Source organism: Morus notabilis, unplaced genomic scaffold (genome assembly GCF_000414095.1).
Source record: "Morus notabilis unplaced genomic scaffold, ASM41409v2 Scaffold19, whole genome shotgun sequence".
In the NCBI taxonomy this organism is placed as follows: domain Eukaryota; kingdom Viridiplantae; phylum Streptophyta; class Magnoliopsida; order Rosales; family Moraceae; genus Morus; species Morus notabilis.
Window position 1 is genome coordinate 214,254 of NW_010360880.1, and position 20,436 is coordinate 234,689.

Below are 20,436 nucleotides of genomic sequence, written 5' to 3' on the forward strand. Positions count from 1 at the left end.
CTCTCTAATTATATCTGCATCATTGAGTACCATTGATTCTCTAATGGATAGTGATTTATAAAACACATTCATGAACCAGAGCGCTCTTACTAATCCAAGTACCGAATCAACACTCAAGAGAATTATTTATCTACTTCTTTCTCAAGAAGGAATGGATTCCATCTCGTATAATAACATTCCCAGCTACATATTTCCTCATGTCTCCAAAATACAAGGAATAGGATTCAGGGTTTCGGAATCCGTACCGAGTAAGTCAAAAGACATAAATCCATAAATAGGAGTTTGTTAAGAACTCAGGATTAAGATCATCCTATATATGACCATCGGTAGACTCAATTAGAATTTCTATCTTAACAGAAATTATTAGAAATTCATATTGTGTCTGTGTCCTTGTTCCACATAATCTTATTATGCGAAATACACTCATTCAATATCTCGTCATATTAACAGTGCGGATAACACCGTTCCATTCTAAATGAGAATGACATGTATTAACAATGTTTTAATTAAAGATTCCGAACTTTAATTAAATTCATCATGAACAATGTTTTTTATTATTATCCTTAAACACTATCCTCTCGTATATAACACTTATATACTATGTTTAAGGTTACATAAACAATCACAGAATTTTCATTTGATATTCATAAATATATACACATAAAATGATGAATAAATTTTTTTATTAATTAAATAATAAATATTTTATTATATCTCATATTTTTAAACACTATTTTCAATAGTTACATGATGGGAGAAATAACAGTTTACACCGGCTAAAAAAAATAAAGCAAATGTTACATCTATTTGATTGCAAAGCTGTCGTCTATCTAATGCCTCATGGCTTGACGTTCGAGCTTTTTTTTTTTTTTTTTTTTTTCCCAAAAAAAAAAAAAAAAAAAAAAAAAACTTGTGGCTTGAGTTATATTATTTAAATGTAAAATCATAAATTTTCGAAACAGTTATCATTTGCTACTGAATACTGACATCCTAGAGTTGTGTCTATTGGCAAAGTGCTACGTACATGGCCTATCGACTGACCAAAAAAATATCAATTGTGTTTGGAATTCATTATATTTTTATTTTTTTATGTTTTTTGATAAAGAAAAAATAAAAATATTTTTAAAATAGTATTTGGCACAATAAAGATAAAAAACGGAAATGAAAATGATTTTTTAGTTAGAGAAATAAAAAAAGACTAAATTTTTTCATTTTTTATTTTCGTTTTCTCATCTCTCGAATAGAGAGTGAGAAAGAGAGACATTAATTGATTTTTTTACACTGAAAATAATCTCTTAATAAAACTACCAAACGCATTTTCAAAAATAATTTCGAGCCTACTCTCGTCTTTCGAATTAAGCTTCCGATTTAGTTGGTGCAGACGCTGAAGGATCAGCTGACACTAGATAGGAAAGGGTTTCGATCGAAGCTCTCGAACATGTTCCGAAGTCAGTTTAGGAATTAGTTTCCGATCCGGTTGGTGTTCCGACATCCCGAATCAAGGTGGCTCTAAACTTAGGGTTGCCTACCTCTCTAGTTATAGAGAGAGGAGAGGGGCTTCGAAGCCCCTATGTAGTCTTTCTTTTCATGGGTGGTGGGCAGGCTTAAGGGGTTTGCATCAAGGTATGTTGTTTTCCCAAATGTTGATGGGAATGTTGATGGCTTGGAGTTCCATATCTCTGAAGAGAAGGAGGTGGGCGCAAAAGCCTCTCCTGGATCTTGATCCGAAAGTGACGATGCAACAAAGGCTATTCGGTGTGAGTTGGTGTTCACCATGGAGGTACCGCTTCACTAGGGCTCTGAACGTTTTCATTTTTATTTTCATACAAAACATAAAATTATTTTAAAATGAATTTTAACCGCGCCCATTAAATTACAATAAGACAACTTACAATTGAATGACACTAACATCGAGGATGGGAAAAAAAAATTTAAAACTAATGTAATGAGTATGGTGTTTGTTTTGGATTGAAGGAATTACGTTTTGACAATATAGTTTAACATCACTTCTACCTGTACGAGGGAAGGAATTTACGTATTATATAGCAAAGTCCACTCTTTACATCCATTTCTTTTCTTTTTGCATGAGAAAAAAGGCAAGAAAAAAGTTTTGCGCCGTTGCCGGGGATCGAACCCGGGTCACCCGCGTGACAGGCGGGAATACTCACCACTATACTACAACGACCTTGTTAATGCTATGCTGGAAATCATTTTATTATAGGATATTCCTGTATCCACATTACCAACCTGCTGCCTTGCGACTTTTCTTCTGAACTACTGTCCACTCCGTCGTCAACATTCGAAATCATCTCAGAAATTTCAAATATTGTGACGCTCAAAATATTTGTTTTTCAGCAAGGAGTGATGAAATGAAAAGAATAAAAGGAGATAGAAACAAATAACAAGGTCCATACAAACAAAGAGGAACTTAAAATGTAAAAGCGAGCTAAAAATTACTTATCTTCTGGAACTTGACCCATTAAAGGAGTTCGAATTACAGATGGCAAGGTACTGTTCATCAAACTAAGCCACTTATACCAAAAAAAATTTTGTACTGCTATAGGGAATAGAAGCGGGTACTAACAATTTTTGAATAGTTCATATATGACAAATGATCTACTACACTACACAACAGGCTAGAAATTAGAAAATAAACTTAAAACTCATCTTTCAACCACTAGCCATGCTTGATATAGCAAAAATCATACAAGCATTCCCCCCCACCACACCAAAAAAAAAAAAAAAAAATGAAAATAAACTTAAAACTCATCTTTCAACCACTAGCCATGCTTGATATAGCAAAAATCATACAAGCATTCCCCCCCACCACACCAAAAAAAAAAAAAAAAAATCAGATCTTCTCATGCACCAACTCTATCGTGGAATAGATGTAATAAACTTCCCATGTCCTAAATCAGTGGAAATTACAACTTTGCACTAAAGGATGAGAATAATCAACATATTTCTCCCAAAGGGGCTTGTACTTCTCTATTCCAATCTTCAACCATGGCTTTGAGTTCCCATTGAAGTGCAGCACGGCACCCTTCTCTATCAACTGATGATCAACATTTGTATAGCCCAACCCCAACACATGCCACGAGGGATCCAGAGGCTGTGTCAGCCCGTAGAATGTCAACAACCCTGGAGGCAGCGTACCAAGTTTCCATAATGATCGGTCGACATTCTTTTCCTGCCAATAGTGGTATATTCCGGTGACATTCCTTTTCCTCCACTCAACCAAATCAAACACATTCATCCCAAACGCCCATCCACATGCATCGGGGTCGAAGTGCGATCTTATGAGAGGATGAGAGTAATTCAAGTATTTGTGGTATCTATGAAATTTCTCCATGCACGTCTCCACTGCTCCATTAACATTGCCATTTAAATCTATGGAGAAGAGATCGGCTAGATCCTTCTGAACCACAATATCATCATCAAGAAAGACCACCTTCTTCAGTGCAGGGAATACTTCTGGAATATAAAACCTGAGGTGGTTAAGCATGGACAGATACTTAGGGTTTCTGAACTTGATTGGAGTCCGAGCATCGACATTGCTGCCGGAAAAGTAATAGCTCTGAGTTTCAGAGTCTTGGAGCTGCTTAAGAACAGGAACATAAGATGCATTTAGCCAGCTAAAGACTTCAAACTTTTGGACCTCAACCGTCACTCCACGGAAATTATTCATGGAAAACCAGGCCTTCATCGCTGAATAATTTATTTCATCGGTAACCAGATGGAAGACAACCTTCCCCGGATGTCTGGAACTTAAAGCGGTTGAATTGACCACAACTGAGGTTGCAACGATATTGTCAGAGAAGACACAGAAATGGTAGAGATTGTTGTCTTTAAGTTTCATGTCCACTTGCTTTCTTTCCTTGATTTTCCTCTGTAGACTTAAATCTCTGAACCATTCAGTAGTCAACCGAACACCAAGGCAGTATAGACTTTTTGGAACTTCTTCAGCAGCTATCTGCCCATATTTCGAACTCTTCTCACTCACGGAGCTCATCTGTTCTTCCAGAGCTTGGATCTTGGCTTTCAGTCTCATGATCATTGTAGCACTATCGTAATGAAATTGCTGGGCTTGATAGAGTAGAATTGCCATATCCCGGATTGCACCTTCTGATTCTTTAACTGTAAGAGGAGCTCTTCTTATTGCAGCATTTGAGAGGAGGATCTGTGAATTGCGGATCTGGGCACTTAATTCCCAAGCAAACTGAAGGTTGTTGCTCTCTTTTGCAATCACAACAAAAGCTTTTGCAAGAGAAATTTGGTCGCTCAGCTGCCGTGCCACTGAGTTAGGGTTCAGCATTTCTTCTGTAATGTTAAGACTTTCCATAAACTTTTCTTGCCTGTAAGATTTCTGCACAAGATGAAAAGCACATTCTTCATCCCAGAGAAAATCAGTAAATAGTGCCCCTAATAATTCATCATTCCGATAACACACATAATATTCCTTCATAGAGTTACTAAAGAAGTGCCCCTAGCAATCTATCATCTGGGTAACAGTCAACACACACTATAGGCCTTTGTGAAGATACTAAATTGTATGTTGATTATCAAAGCTAAGATAAAATAAAAGAATGCCTCCTTACTTTGTAACCGAGTTTGAGAATATAAAACAGCAGAACAGTCTAGTAAATCAGTAAACACAACTCAGTAAGCACTACATTCTTTCTCAAACGAGTCCTAATGAAAAATCAAATTCCTCCTCTGAAAGAACATGGACTGATCAAAAGTTGACTGCTTTTTGTCTGGACAAACATGGACTGATCGATGTCAATAGACTAGTCTTCTTTACAAACTATACTAATTCAACCACTCCATTTGATCTATAAGAACTTATTATCATTACCAAACTAAGAGCTTATTATTTTCTTCCAAAATCACTGCAAATCCCCTAACATTGATACAAATCCAAGACATGCAAAAAGATTGGATCTTGTCCACTATTGAAAGACATCACCACCACTGGCCGCAATGCCCAAAGCAACGAACTTCTTATTCCAATCCCAACCCAAATTCGTCACAATTTAAAAACGGAAAAAATTGAAATAAACAAGAAGAAGTCAGAAAAGTGAGATATAAATTTGAGTTTTACTCTAGCAATGGCGGGCCCGGACTCAATCTGATTCCCTTTGGTCAAAATGTAGATGAAGAGCATGACCGCCACGGCGCAAAGCGACCACCACAGCACATTCGAGAACCGCCGCCGCACGGGGCGGCGAAAGTCCTGCGGTCTCCGTCTCATTTTCCGAAGCCAATCTATTCCAGAAAAATCTCGACCAAAAATGGAAGTCTGCTCAGATCTGCGAGAAAAAGAAGCTTTGGGATTGAAATTCTTGGGGATTAATGAAGATTGAGCTTATGACCTTTTTCTTATTGTTGGTGGCGAAATTGGAGGAGCCGCCTGCGGCCGCCGCGAAGTAGGAAAGAGAGGAAGGTTCGATGAGAGAGAAAGAGAGAGAGAATTTGGGCCACAGGCAGAGGCGATTGATTTGTCCCTCCCAGCTCCAATTTTCAATTGGCTAGATCGTGTCAGCCTGACGAGATTTTGATAGTGGCAGCTGAATCTTGTGAGTGTCCTTTCATTCACAGTTACTTGTGAATTGTGATCTGGTAAGTAAGGGTGATGATCTTGCTGCTTCTCTTTCGCTGGGTCCTACTCGACATAATTCACACAAATATATCTATATATTTTCATCTTTCGTGTTTATTTCTTTCCTTTTCTTTCCTTTAGAAGATTCTCTTATACGTTAAAAGATTTTTATAATCATTAAATATGTGTATTTTTTTATTTTTATATAATTTTATACATATTTAATAAATTAAAATTTTGACTTATTAATATGTTATTAAAAAAGATACCTCAAGATTTTTTCTTTTTTTTTAGAATTTCATTTTTAAGAAAAGTAATATAACAAGATATAAAAAACTATTTCTCTATAAAAAGGATAAAAATTGTATAGAAAACGTAACATCCTCTTTTTAAAATGTAATTATTACAGAGATATAAATATCTAAATATATAACAATAGATCTGGTAAGAAACGGTGATGATCTTGCTGCTTCTCCTTCGCCGAGTCCTACTCGACATAATTCACACAAATATATCTATATATTTTCATCTTTCGTGTTTATTTCTTTCCTTTTCTTTCCTTTAGAAGATTCTCTTATACGTTAAAAGATTTTTATAATCGTTAAATATGTGTATTTTTTTATTTTTATATAATTTTATACATATTTAATAAATTAAAATTTTGACTTATTAATATGTTATTAAAAAAGATACCTCTTTTTAAGATTTTTTCTTTTTTTTTAGAATTTCATTTTTAAGAAAAGTAATATAACGAGATATAAAAAACTATATCTCTATAAAAAGGATAAAAATTGTATAGAAAACGTAACATCCTCTTTTTAAAATGTAATTATTACAAAGATACAAATATCTAAATATATAACAATAGATCTGGTAAGAAACGGTGATGATCTTGCTGCTTCTCCTTCGCCGAGTCCTACTCGACATAATTCACACAAATATATCTATATATTTTCATCTTTCGTGTTTATTTCTTTCCTTTTCTTTCCTTTAGAAGATTCTCTTATACGTTAAAAGATTTTTGTAATCGTTAAATATGTGTATTTTTTCATTTTTATATAATTTTATACATATTTAATAAATTAAAATTTTGACTTATTAATATGTTATTAAAAAAGATACCTCTTTTTAAGATTTTTTCTTTTTTTTTAGAATTTCATTTTTAAGAAAAGTAATATAACGAGATATAAAAAACTATTTCTCTATAAAAAGGATAAAAATTGTATAGAAAATGTAACATTCTCTTTTTAAAATGTTATTATTACAGAGATACAAATATCTAAATATATAACACGTACTACACAAATATATAAACAAATTTAAACTTTTATTACATAACATACTTTATAAAATTTCACACCATAAAGTCTTAAATACACACTCATAATTATTCAAAATATAATGGTGCCCCGTTTTAAACTATCTTCCAATAGGTCGGTTCAACATGTACTAACACGTCAGCTTGACACATTGCTTATTCTCCAATTTAATTTAGTGTATGTTTTTCCTTACCTACAACACAAATATAAATAAACTGATGAGCTAACGCTCAGTAAGCAAATTCATTATCTCACATGAAAGTTAAAACTCATTTATGCTCATACTTTGCTTCATTCTTTTTGTTCATCATAGGGCCCTGGATAGTACTATCTGAGTAAGCTTTAACTTCTTTAATTGCCAACTATTGCCTTAATAACTTCTGTTGAGCTCTGCGCTCCTATGAAGGTACATGACCTTAAAATAATTTCTAAATAATTACTTAGGCATCATCTCCTATTATCTTTCAACTTTAAAGTGAATGCAATGCTTCAACATAGCGAATGTAAAGATACTGTATGAGAAGTTATAACCAGAATATAGCAATTATAAATGTACTGAAAAAAAAATTTCAATATATTTTAACTTGTGTTGTATGTGAGAACTTTGCTTACCTTGTCTCAACTTTCCGTAGAAAAATATACTCCTAACCAATATAATAACAATCACAATACTATATAAGTAACCAAAATAGCTTAATGATACTAACATAATAATTAAACATATGGTATTGTTATTCCATTTTTACTTCACACTTTCAAGTCCATAAATTTGTCCTGTCATGTTGTCCATTAGGTCCAATTATTTAGTTCTTCAGTCCTTTGTTCAGAGTCCGTAAAGTTTACATATACGGTATTGTTCAGTCATATGGTATGGTTCATGCATAGGTACTATTCACATATACGGTATTATTCACGTATATGAGTACTATTCATGTATATAAGGACTATTTATGCATTCGGGACTATTCATGTATATAGACACTATTCATGCATACGAGTATTATTCATGTATACAATAATTGAGCATTGTAATGACTTATAATAGATTAACTTGGATTATTTACCTAAGTAGTACCATAATAAAATAAAACTATAAAGCATAAATAGTAACGAGTTTAGAACTCATACCTTATCAGCAGAACTCCAACCCTCAAAGACTAGAACTAGAACCTCTACTAAGAAGAGGTATTTTAGAGAAAGGGAGAGGGAGAATTTCGTTTCTAAAATTCTGGAACAATGAATAATGAATTCTGAATGCCTATTTATAAGAAAACTCTGAGGTGCTATGCAGTTACTATGCGTAATATAATATTATTTGTGAATAGTAACTTTTGATTAACATATTATATTTTTATAATAATTCATACCCAATCTTCTTATCCTTACCGACACTCTCTTCTGATCTTTCTCTCTTTTTTTTTTATTTGGGCTGGGCACTATTTATTAGCCCATTACTATTTGGGCCTGATAATAAAACATCAATTTCTATCCCTTATATTCATCATTTTTGCCTTCTGATTTATTCATCATAATTCTTGACTTGCACTTGAGAGTAGTAAATTGTTTATCAAGTCATCTCGGCCCATAATTATTTATTTCCAAAATGTCATTTTCTTAAAACTAGTACATCGGGCTATCAAAATTGAATTCTGACTTTACTATTATTCGTTATAGTCTTCTCCATAATTCTCCATTGTTTCGAACATCGATTGATATCTCTAATTATATTTTACTCGAAATATTAACCAAGGTAAAAATCATCCAAATATTATTCTGACAATTATTTTCTTCAAATAGTAAAAAAATTATTCCCAACAGATAATAAGCGCAAAAATCATCCTATCATTGATCCCAACAATTATTCCAACGGTCAAAATACACTTCATAACGACTAAGGGCAAAATCATCCAGTCACTATTCTAACGGTAAAAAACGAGTAATTTTTACCTTATAAATAATTGAGTTTTCTAACCTTCATGTTTACCCACAAATTTCACTCTTTAAAAATGTTCCTCAACAATCTCCTTCTTGTTTATTTTTATGATAATAGTTTCCTAATAGTTATAAACTTTATTATGTTAGCTATCATTATCTTCTTACTTAGAGTTATAATTATGTGTCATTACGACACTAGAGCATGGGATCGACATGTACGAAAACATCAAGTTGTACGGGAACATCAAGATTAGCTTTTGTATTGTACTTTATTGTAATTTTCTCATTATAAAAGTGCTTTATTTATTGAAATATAAAGCGGGATGCTACAGAAAAGATAATATTTGGTTAGGGATGACAATATTTCTCATCGGGACGGGGCTCTGCTCTGAATAGGGTGGGGATGAGAGATAATTATTAGAGATGGGAATTAAGATAAAGATAAAATTTAGCTCTCGTTTGGTTCATTGGATCGAATTTTGTTCATTTGAACTTTTTTATTTTAATTGAAAGATTCGAACCGTGTAGTCTAAATTGTAATTTGAATTAGCGTTTGGATGCACAAAGGAAATTTTAATTTGAAAGATAGTTGATACTTTTTTACTGTTCAAAAATGGTTCGAATGGTTGAACTTGGGGGATATGTAAACTCTAAGTTGGATTGTTTAACTTAGTTCAAATAGGGAATATAATTTAGACTGTGTGCTTACCAAACATGAGTTCAAACTGTGTTAACTGTTCGAATTAAGTTGAACTAAGCTAAACTAATAAAACAAACGGGAGCTCAGTCTTCAAATCTTATTCGAGACGGGAACAAGGGAAGCACTCCCCGCCCCACACCCACCCTAATATATTTATGTTATATAGTTTTTATGTAAATATATACATATATATATATTTGAAATTTACTTTTTACTTTAAAAAAAGGAAAAAAAGGTAACCACATTATTATTTATGGCTCTCAGATTTAGTTTGCATATGTTTTAAATTTAGTTTGTATTATGAAACCTTTAATTTTGATCTAAATTTATACTAAATTTTTAATCTATTTTATTTTAAGTCACAATAATTTTCTTCTATTTAAAAGAAAATAAAGTATGGGGATGGCCTCCTTATGAGAAATTTCTGACTCTGACCCTGCCTCTCCTTAATTGAGGATGGGAATAGTTTAGAGAGGCAGGTATTAAGATGGGGAATCATTTCTCATTCCCGTCTTGCCTTGTTGTTATCCTACTTTTTCTACACAGTTATCAATAGGAGTTCTGAATTTCTTATATTACGAACTTTTTAATAATTTATTTATTAATTGTAATTTGTATTTATATATATATATATATATATATATATATATAGCCTATTGTTCTTTTTATTACTGAATTTTCTTTCTTCTCTTAATTTATGGATGTAGAACAATTATCCATCATGTTTTAGGTTTTACGTAGAATATTGTTTAGAGAATTCTGTTATACTGCTAGGACATGTTGTTTTTAAGAAAGATGTTTAGAAACACTATCAATGTTAAGTATCATCACTAATAAAAGATAGACGTAACTTACGAGTCTCATACTTTAAGATCTATCTTTTTATTAGTGAGTAGTGCTAAACATTACGGGTGTCTTAAAAGTATTGCTATATTTTTAATACTTTTCAAAGAGTTCTTGAAAAAATGACAATTAAAGTCAATTGTTAGTGGCCAAAGTATAATCCTCGTATAATACTAACCGCACAGCTTCAACAAAACAAAAGAATCTTCTTAAAAAAAAAAAAAAAGAGGAAGAAATCAAAAGGGTTCAATCTGTTTTTATTTTAGGACAATCCTTTCGTATTATTTTCATTCTCATGATGATTACCGTTCCACCCAACAACCACACCCACCCGTAATGACAAAAAATGTGAGGAAAACCAAGGCCTAATCGGAATTGACTAACCTTTCTAAATTAATCAAGAGAAAATTAGGAAATCAAACCTTTTAGCCTAATCCTTAGTTTTGTGTCCATTTCTTAGAAGTATGCCCTATAATGGTAGAAGGTATATAGTACTTTTAAGAAAGAACATAAATCTTTAAACCAAGGTCTTTTATTTTTGCTACGCTCGAAGTACAGAGTCTATTTAGTAAACTTATAAATAACTTTTAGTTCTTTTAGGCTTTTCTCACCGATGGTTTCAAAACTATTTGGTAGGCTACTAGCTCACTAAGCTTTTAATTTGGACAAAACCATCTTAAAATGTTAAAATGATTACAAAGGAACTAAAATCGTTAATGAACATCAAGGGTTAGACGGGAAAGTGCAAGCACCAATATTTAGCTAAATTTACTAAAATAACTTCGAAAAAAAAAAAAAAAAAACAAACACAACACAATATTTTCCATTGAGCCCCATAAACATCGTGCCTCCTCCCTTCGAGACCCAGTCCATCGCGCGAGCCCCATCCACTTACCTATCCAAATGTCATCGCCGCGCCTCCTCCCACCGCGCAAGCCCAACTCCTCCGCCGCCCAAATCCCATTAAGCCTTTTGTTTTTATTTTTGCTAATATTCATTTTCCTCTGTTTTTATTAATTTTAAATAGGAATCAATGTTATTATATTTTCTTTTGAAGTAATATGATTTCATCTTTTTTTTTTCCTAACAATAAATCATGTGCAATAAACATAAATTCTGACCTATCTCATCCGTTATAAGAGTTCAAAACGATGGAATGAGGACTTTTGAAGAATTTGAATTTTCATCTTAAAAGTTTATATATTAAGTGAGGTGATATAATATTTTTATAAATAAGTGATTGTTGTTACATTTAATCGATACGGGATTCAGGTTTATTACTGTTTATACAATTTTTTTTTTTTTTTTGTAAAAATAAAATAATTAAGGACGTGATCACATACTAAACATTTCAGAGACCATTCGTGCTAAATTTTTTTTTTTCTCTCTCAACACAAGTCAATTGATTTTTAGAACAATTTAGAACAAAAGTTAAATGCACACCTTTCTTTCATAGCACAAATTAGACAAAACACATAAGGTCCCATTCACTTTAAGTTTGAATTGTGTATCTTTGAATTTGAACCTATGACCAGTGGACTTCACGATTTTTTGGGCTTGTTCTTTTGATGTTTTTGACTTACGTAACTTGAGTGTAGATTTTGAGTTGAGTTTGAGTTATAACTTGAATTGAAGTTATAATTTGAGTTTGTGTTTGGTTGTGTACATTTGAGTTATGGTTTGAGATAAAAATCTTTTTTGAGTTTGTGTCTGAGTAAGTTAAAACTTAAATTTGTATTTAGATAGTATTTTAATAAAAACTCAATGCTGATGAAAAATTTTAATAGGGTATATGGGTATAGTTTTATTCATCTTTTTATTGTTAATGCATAGAAAAAAAAATCATCTCAATCAGAATTAAAACGAAAAAGTTATATTATTTTTAAAAATAGAAAAAATAATGTTCATTAAGTTGAGTTTGAGTTTCTGAACTCGAGTTGAAGGAGGAAAACTTGAACTCGAGTTTTAGTTCTAAACTCGAGTTTAAACTCAAATTCAAATTTAAAAGAACATAAACTCGAATAAAAATTACATTTTTTTTAAGTTTTTCACTCAAAAACTACTATGCCGAACAAAGTCTTTATAACTCGAAAAATTACGAAGCACTCACGTGGGCACTGAGTTTTCAAAACCACATTTGCATACATCGCCGACCCACTTTTAAGTGGGACTCTTTTTTATTTTAATGTTAAGTCCAAAATTTCTTTATCACGTTAAGTAATTATAATTCGTTGCCAATGTCAAGTCCACATTTCTACAGCAGCCTTTGTAAATGGAAAAGCTTTACCAACTTCTTTTCCAAAGCAAATGAGCTTAAGTCAATGAACTTGTCATCTGACATGATCAAACTCATTTTTATTTTTAGTATTATTTTTTGCGGAATATGTTCACACTCTTGAACACTCACTTCTTTTGTCATTTGTGTCTTCTTCCTCGAAAGGCATATATTATTGACATCGTCTACTCATATTTATTTCCGTATCATCTTCTGAAAATTTAGTATAAATACTAAGAGATTAATGGTAGCAAATTTCTTTAAAGCATAGCTGAAAAAAGAAAAGAAAAAAAATCATGAAAACAAGGGGAAAAAATCCAAACGTGTTATCTAAAATAAAAGGAAAAAAATCAAAATTACTGTAAGTTTGGAGCTTTTTTTGTCAAATTATGGTGAACCAAGAGGCTGGAAAGAAAAAGACAATTTGGAGCATAGAATGAAAATGGAGTAAAAAGAAGTGGGAAAGTCATGAGAATGAGTAGAAAAAGAAAATAAATTGGAGGGAAACAATAAATTAGCGAGAAACAATTGTATGGTCTCCCTTTTTGCCACGTGGAATACTTTTACAAGAAAGTAACAAGAATTTTGATTAAAATTTTTTTTTCTACACCTTTCGTGATATTTGTTAAGGAAAACTTTCGTGAAGGCAATTATTTTTTTGAATTTATACAAGAAAACAAAAAAAAATCCAAAATGACATGCATTAAAGGAAAAATGCACATCGTCCGGCGAAAGTGGGCGAGAGAAGCAGCGAAAATGAGAAATTTAAAAAAACAAAAGACCCAAGGGCTCTATTTACAGAGAAATCACCGGAGAAAATGGGGAAATCGAACAGAAAAGAGGGAGAATGACGAATCCCAAAAACCAAAAGAGCCTAGGGCTCCATTTACAGAAAAAGCACCAAAAAAATCAAACCCAAAACAAAGCAAATAAATAAAAGATGAAAAGATGAAGGAGGCAAGAGAGCGTATGGCTCCATTTACAGGAGAACCATCGAAAATGCCCTCGCCCAATCTGAGATCCAATGACGGGAATACCCCCGCCCAGAAGGAGAAGAAGAGAAGAAAGGAAAAGGGCATTCCAAGGGAAAAAATTCACCGTACAATGAACACTGAAACGTGAGTGCGTGAACAGTGCAGAGCTGGGTCTCCTTGGTTTAAATTGGGGTTATATGCTGTAAAGTTGAAATAAAGAATAAAAATTTAAACCTGTATTTGGTTACATCAAAACTATAACTGCATTTGGAATTGTGGGTCTCCTTTAGTATATTTATAATATGAGTTTGTTTTTTTTGGTTTAAATTGGGGTTATATACTGTAAAGTCGAAATAAAGAATAAAATTTAAACCTGTATTTGGTTACATTGTCAAAACTATAACTGTATATGGAATTAATTTCGTTTTTATTTTTCATGTTTTTTGAGAAAGAAAAAATGAACACGTTTTTAAAATTGCATTTAGCGCAATAAAGATAAAAAATAAAAATGAAAATAATTTTTTAGTTTAGTATAAAATGAGATAGAGTCATTTTTTATTTTTTATTTTTTATTTTCGTTTACTACTCTCTCGAGTGGAGAGAGAGAGACATTAATGAGTTTTTTTTATATTGAAAATAATCTCTTGATAAAACTATCAAACGCATTTTTAAAAATAATTTATGTCTTAGATTGAAAACGTTTTCATTTTCATACAAAAAATAAAATTAATTTTAAACGAGTTCTAAATGCGCCCTATGAGCTTTTAAGTGAGTGAAAATGAGTTTAATGAACAATATATAGAGTTAGAAGCCAAAAAATTTTGGGGAGAAAAGTTCTATAGAACTTTCAATTTTGAGTTGAAATGAATCCAAAACCGAAATTCAAATTGTTGTAGGAAGAATAATAAAATTAGTGTTAGTTTAATAATTTTATTAAAGTTTTTATGTTTAGTTTAATTATCATTTTTTTTTTACTATTATGTCGTTTATCATAGTGACTATTTTGTTATCATTTTATATGCGAGCTATTCAAAAATTTATAAGCCAAATAACGGTTTGAATTGAGTTTTAGATTCGAATCCATCACAACCGTCTAACCAAACAGGCTACGAGTTCTTTTTCTTATTGTACAAGCGTTGTCCTAACTCATAACATATTTGCACAAGTGTTGTCCTAGCATATTTGCCAATTAATTAACATGACATTTTGCTATTCCACGACGCTACACCAACATTACTTTCAACCTGCATTTACCCCATTATAATTTGGCTAATCCCAAATGAGAACTACAACATTTGGCCAAAACTGCTAAAATGACGGTAGCCATCGAGTAAAAGTTTCCACGTTCACTTCGCGGATTCGAGTTTTCAATTCGAGCTGAGATGTGACATTTTCTGAGAGTTTTTCACTGTAGCAGAAAATTTAAATGTGACATTTTCTGAAAGCTTTTTACTGTAAAAACCTAGAACTGAAAACTCGAATCGGTGAAATGAACAAGGTCTAAGAATAGCTTGCCCGTAAGCAATGCAACGAGGTACCGAGTAAAATTCGTTAAAAGAAGCCCCCCACAACAACTAGTAATAGGACAATGCCACACCTTAGAAAGGCCTGTAGAAACCTCCTACATGGTACAGAGTATGGATTAATGCAGACTCGCTAATAAATGGGATTTTTACGTACTTTCCACCAAGAGCACACCTTATGCATTCCAACGAGATAAAAATGTAAATGAACGCCACAGCTGCCCAATAGTACATCCCAAAAGTCCCGTTGAAGTGAATGAGCGGCATGAAATTGCTCGTGTGCCAGACCACTTGAAGGGCTGTTTCCAATAACATGGCCATGATCACATGATATCGGAAGAAGTGAGGCCATTCTTTCTTCTTCACCACTCCAATGAAAGTGACGTAGCAATATAGCATGGGAAACCACATTGACCACCTCTTAACGCCACCCGGTATGTAATAAATCAGATCCTCGAATTTGTCATAATGGCTTAGCAAGGGTTGGACAAAGAACCCTGTATCAGAAATCTGTAAAGATATTAAATAGGGGATTGATGCCAAAGTCCTCCACCACCATTCTGGCTTCTCGGTCAGTGCAGGGTAGTGTAGGCTGTCTGAACTGCTCGTGCATGCTTGTGGCCGCATCAAAGATCTGCGCTTATTCGATAACCTGGGAGTTCCTCCAGATAGACCACCTTGATCCCCACTCAAGAAAACAGAAGATGAAGCAGAAATGTGGGAGATTGGCATTCCTGGAAATCATAAGAACGGGAGTTAAAAAATAAACATAAACTTTGAGATACTCCTATAGCAATTAACTTTGGCCAGAGGAAAAGAATTACAACAATGATGCTGAGTGAGAGGTGAATGCAACAAATGTAATCAAGAGAACACAACTAGCATGAGAGCTAACGCACATTTAACACAACCTTTTCCTAGAAAAGCAGCACCCTGGCGGCAGACAACATGAGGGAGAAAAAAAAAACGAGAGATTGTATCAAAGACAAACTCTAGATGCTCATATATTAATTCTACTTCGAATACCAAGCTATCAAAACAGATTAAGGACCCGTTCTTTTCGTGGGTTCGAATTGAGAACTTGAGTTAAAAAGTGAATTTATGTGAGAGAAAACACTATAGCAAAAAAGTTGAATTTGAATTTTGCGAGAGAAAACAATGTAGCAAAAAGTTTGAGTTGTTGATTGTGAAAAAAAAAAGCCTAAGTTCAAAATTAGTTTCTGTATCATCACGCTTGACAGAAAATTTGACATACCTTTAGAGGAGACAGAATGCAGCTCCCGACAATGCTCTTGTGAACTCCAGCTGCTTGATACAGGCGCTGCATCCCAGTTATATCCAAATACGACCCTCGATGTCTTATTGTTTCTCTTGCTTCCTCGTATGACATGCACATTCCTGCTTAAACACCGAATTAACTACACTTAACATATGACCAATAACTAGAGTTCATCAATAAAATCCTGTTCTTATCCTCTCAATAGGAATTATTGAACAATATTAAAGATACACCAGATATAGCAGTGCACAAAATGATTCAATCCTATCGGGGATATGAATCTATAAAGCTAGAGATGGTCTTTTCCTGTCTAAGTACCCATGTACTCAGACTACAACTTCAGAACTTCTTTATATAGTTGTTTGCTTTTTATATCAAGAATATGTTTCTAGTATTAGAAGAGTCAAAAGCCATAGAAATCATGTCTGAAAACTACGTACGCTCCATTTTGTTTCAAATACAGTAGAAATCATGTCTCTTGGAAACAAGTTGGTTCTTTAATGCGTCTCATTCTCTCTGTATAAGATATCCACTAGACTAACTTTTACAAGACCAGAAAAAAAATGAAATAAATGACTGTCTCAACTACTCTTATATTTTATTTATTTATTTATTTGAAATGGTCGTTTAAACTACTCTATAGCCACACCTAAACGGGTTTATTGCAGCCCTCCAGGTTAAACAAATAACAGCATAAGCATTAGCCTATCTCTATGACCGTTTGGCAACAAGGAGGTACAAATAAATTTGCAATTGCAGGGATTGCTTTGTTCTGTACAATTAGCAACTCAAGAAGAATAAGCTCCTTCCATAGTATAAACATGGTTCAATTATATGCCCCAATACACTTGTTTTCTACACGTGAATTTTGAAAGAAAAAACGAATAGAAGATGGATACATACTCGGTTGCTTAGACTATGGAATTTCAGGTCATATAAGAGCCATATATAAATATTCAACCGTTCGGGAATAAATTCTATGAAACTGAAAAATCTAAAGCATCAAAGATATCGAATTTATTCACCCCAAAATACACAAATAGTATAAAAATATGACATGCTCACACACAAGCATATGATATGCATCTCAATCGATGCGCAAAATTTCCATTTTGAAATTCTCTTGAAACATATTAAAGAATCATATGATATTTTATTTTTACTTTCTCAGAGTTGTTAAGCCCAGATCAGCAATGATAATATACCATGATTTGATGCATCAAAAAAGAATAAAGAGAAAACTGACGAACAATTAAGATCACATTAATTCCTTCCTTCATTTTCTTCTCTAGCATGTTGCGGAAACTTAGAAAGATTTTAGAGAGAGAGAGAGAGAGGCGTACGGAAAGGCTGAGAAGACGGCCGGTGCGGCCAACGGAATCAGCGGCGGCACTACGGTGGTCATCTCCTCTTGTCTTGAGGGACTCTCTCTGCCTCTGCCTCTGCGCCGACTGGTTTCTTTTCATGCAAGAATGATGTCCTTTTTATAAATATTAACACTTTTGGGCCTTTCCCGTAATTTTATTATTTTCACAAAATTGAGTTATATAAACTCATAAAGAAAAAAAAGAACAAAAGAAAGAAAGAAAGAAAGAAAGAAAGAAAAAAAGAAAAAATCTCTCTCTCGTTGTTTTTAGTTCTTATATTGTGTGTTTAGGGTTCAGGAAAGGAAAAAAAAAAGAAAAAAATGATAGAAGTGCACGAATTCATGGAATAAAAAGGTATGTAAAGGAATTGTTTCCCTTATTTTTTTTTTTCTATTAATTATATATATTTTTTTCAGGGGATTTGTTTTTTTATTTTTATTTATTTATGTAAAGAAATTGTATAACTAATATTGTTGGCGGTTTAAGGGCAGTGTTAGTAGGTAGTGTAATCTCTGGAGCAAACGCTGCAAGTAGCAAAGGAAAATTCACAAGGAACATTTTTAATTCCCACCGCCATTAACGAAATATTACATTGTAAATTAAAAGAATATACAGTCAAAACTCAAAAGTACTTGACATTCTGGAGTCTTCTAACCATTATTTTCATTTTCATTTTTATTTTTTTAGGGAGTCTTCCAGGCCGAGCAGGATCATCGATAAAAAAAATCTATATTTCATATATGCATATGATACATCGGTATTTCCATCAAAAAGAAAAAGAAAAATAGTATTTCTTTCTTTTTAAAAACACTAGACACTAGTGTTTTTTATTTATCAATCGTTAAATCTGATAAAAAATTAAATCATATTAAAAATAATATAAATTTAACGGTTGATAAACATGAAACACTAATATTTTAAAAAAAGAAAAAAATACCAAAAGGATTCCAAAAAAAAAAGGGTCGGTATGCCCATTAGAGTTTGATTTTGATATGGTTTCAGGTAAACGACATTTTGTTTGTTATTTAACACGCCTTCAATCACAAACAAACTCACCAAGAGACAAGAGTGGACTTATTGTTAAGGTATGTATATAAACAAAAACTTTTATAAATCAAAATACACAAGGGACTGACTTTATAAATGCGGTTCGTGCTGTTAACAAAATTTTCCCTTGTGCCGCTGATTTTTCTTTATTGAATGACATTAAAGTCTTGATGTCTAAAGCTATTAGTGGTACTTGTAGTCATGTTGCTCGGATTTGTAATATAGATGCCTACACAGTTAAATTTTCATTTTCATTAGTTGAAGATCTTTACTGTTGGGAAGAATATGGCTCTTTCTTCTTAATAAGATCCTCTCCTATTCAAAAAAAAAAAAAAAAAAATCGTGTTTTTGAAGTAATTTGTTAGAATACAAACTAGAAACGACATGGTTTTGTTGTACAAAACGACATCCAGCATAAAGACAAAATTCCAGTAGGGGCAATCAGTAAACCACATCGTTTTACCTGTTATTTAAGTAATTTGCAAGAATACAAGCCAGCAACGAGATGTTTTTTTTAGGAAATAAGCCAATATAAAAAGCTTAAGAAAGTATATAAGCTAATTTTTAGTTATAGAAATTAATAGGCTATAACTTGTCAAGTTATAGTTCATAACTAAATAAGTTATGGACAAACTTATCAAGTTATGGTTCATAACCAGATAAGTTATGGTTCATAACCAGATAAGTTATGGATGAATATAATAATTTAGCCTATTTATTAACTTATGTAAATTATTAGCCTATTAATTTTAATTCATCTCAAGTCTTGACCTATTTTTCTCATTCTCTCATTTTTTAATTGTTAAACACGACATGTAGCACACAACAAAATTCCTGTTGTTCAATCAGTAAAACACATGTCGTTTTACGAAAATTTGTTTTCTATGGAATTGTGCTGTCGTACAAGCTTAAAAGGACATAGTTTTAGACTTTAATCGCCTTATTAACTTTTCCCCCCGTAGTGTTCGTCTTATCTTTTATTGTCGTTTAAATATGAGAACGACGTGTTTTTTACCGACTAAGACTTGCTGTTGTTCAGATTATTATCCGGCATGACTTTGTATTGTCGTCTAACTGTATGTCAATTTGATATCGAAAACGACATATAGATCAATTACCTGCTAATGCTAGCGGACATGTTTGTTTCTGTTTTTAAAAACGTTTTTCACGTTTTTTTGAGGAAAAAAATGAAAATAGAAGGAAGAACGTGTTTGGGGTAGCACCGTACTAAAATTAAAACAAAAACGATTTTGTACTTTTCTAAAAATTAATGCATTTCTGAAAATGAATTAAAGTTATTTTCATTTTCTCCATTTCCATTTTCTTTCCGTCTCCGGTCTCTGAAATTTTTTCTTACCTTCACTTCTCTCTCTCTTCTCCGTTCTCTTCTTGCCCTCTTTTCCATTCTCTTCTCCCTTTTCCCTTTCCTATACTCAATCTGGACCCCTTGATCTCTCTCTCTCTAAGATCTTGTTGATCTTGTTCAAGAACAACTAGAAGCTCTACAATGAATTCCATGTTCAACTAATTTGATTTTGATTTCTTTTGCTTTGTTTTGGAAAATTGGGGGAT

The 20,436-nt window shown here is 32.6% G+C and overlaps 2 protein-coding genes and 1 non-coding gene across 3 annotated transcripts; all 3 read right to left on the bottom strand.

Annotated features, from left to right (window-relative positions):
• Positions 1-2,113: 2,113 nt before the first annotated feature.
• Positions 2,114-2,185, bottom strand: TRNAD-GUC. The gene has a single exon. It is a non-coding gene; the product is annotated as a tRNA-Asp (tRNA).
• Positions 2,186-2,804: 619 nt separating this feature from the next.
• LOC21405005 (probable galacturonosyltransferase 10) lies at positions 2,805-5,645 on the bottom strand. The gene is made up of 2 exons (XM_010097525.2): positions 5,105-5,645; positions 2,805-4,366 (listed from the first exon to the last, which is right to left on the bottom strand). The coding sequence occupies exons 1-2, from the start codon at positions 5,252-5,254 to the stop codon at positions 2,915-2,917; spliced, it is 1,602 nt and encodes a 533-aa protein (XP_010095827.1). The 5' UTR covers positions 5,255-5,645; the 3' UTR covers positions 2,805-2,914.
• A 9,569-nt stretch (positions 5,646-15,214) lies between these two features.
• On the bottom strand, positions 15,215-17,889 carry LOC21405007 (protein TIC 20-IV, chloroplastic). The gene is made up of 3 exons (XM_010097527.2): positions 17,794-17,889; positions 16,427-16,569; positions 15,215-15,905 (listed from the first exon to the last, which is right to left on the bottom strand). The coding sequence occupies exons 1-3, from the start codon at positions 17,853-17,855 to the stop codon at positions 15,247-15,249; spliced, it is 864 nt and encodes a 287-aa protein (XP_010095829.1). The 5' UTR covers positions 17,856-17,889; the 3' UTR covers positions 15,215-15,246.
• Positions 17,890-20,436: the final 2,547 nt, after the last annotated feature.

What these genes read in the sequence shown, in the direction of transcription:
- LOC21405005 (XM_010097525.2), bottom strand. Translation starts at nt 5,254, where the DNA reads ATGAGACGGAGACCGCAGGACTTTCGCCGCCCCGTGCGGCGGCGGTTC. An exon ending in CCGGGCCCGCCATTGCTAGA is followed by an intron (nt 4,367 to 5,104) that starts GTAAAACTCAAA and finishes CATCTTGTGCAG; the next exon opens with AAATCTTACAGGCAAGAAAA.
- LOC21405007 (XM_010097527.2), bottom strand. Translation starts at nt 17,855, where the DNA reads ATGACCACCGTAGTGCCGCCGCTGATTCCGTTGGCCGCACCGGCCGTC. An exon ending in GCCGTCTTCTCAGCCTTTCC is followed by an intron (nt 16,570 to 17,793) that starts GTACGCCTCTCT and finishes GTGTTTAAGCAG; the next exon opens with GAATGTGCATGTCATACGAG. An exon ending in GCATTCTGTCTCCTCTAAAG is followed by an intron (nt 15,906 to 16,426) that starts GTATGTCAAATT and finishes TATGATTTCCAG; the next exon opens with GAATGCCAATCTCCCACATT.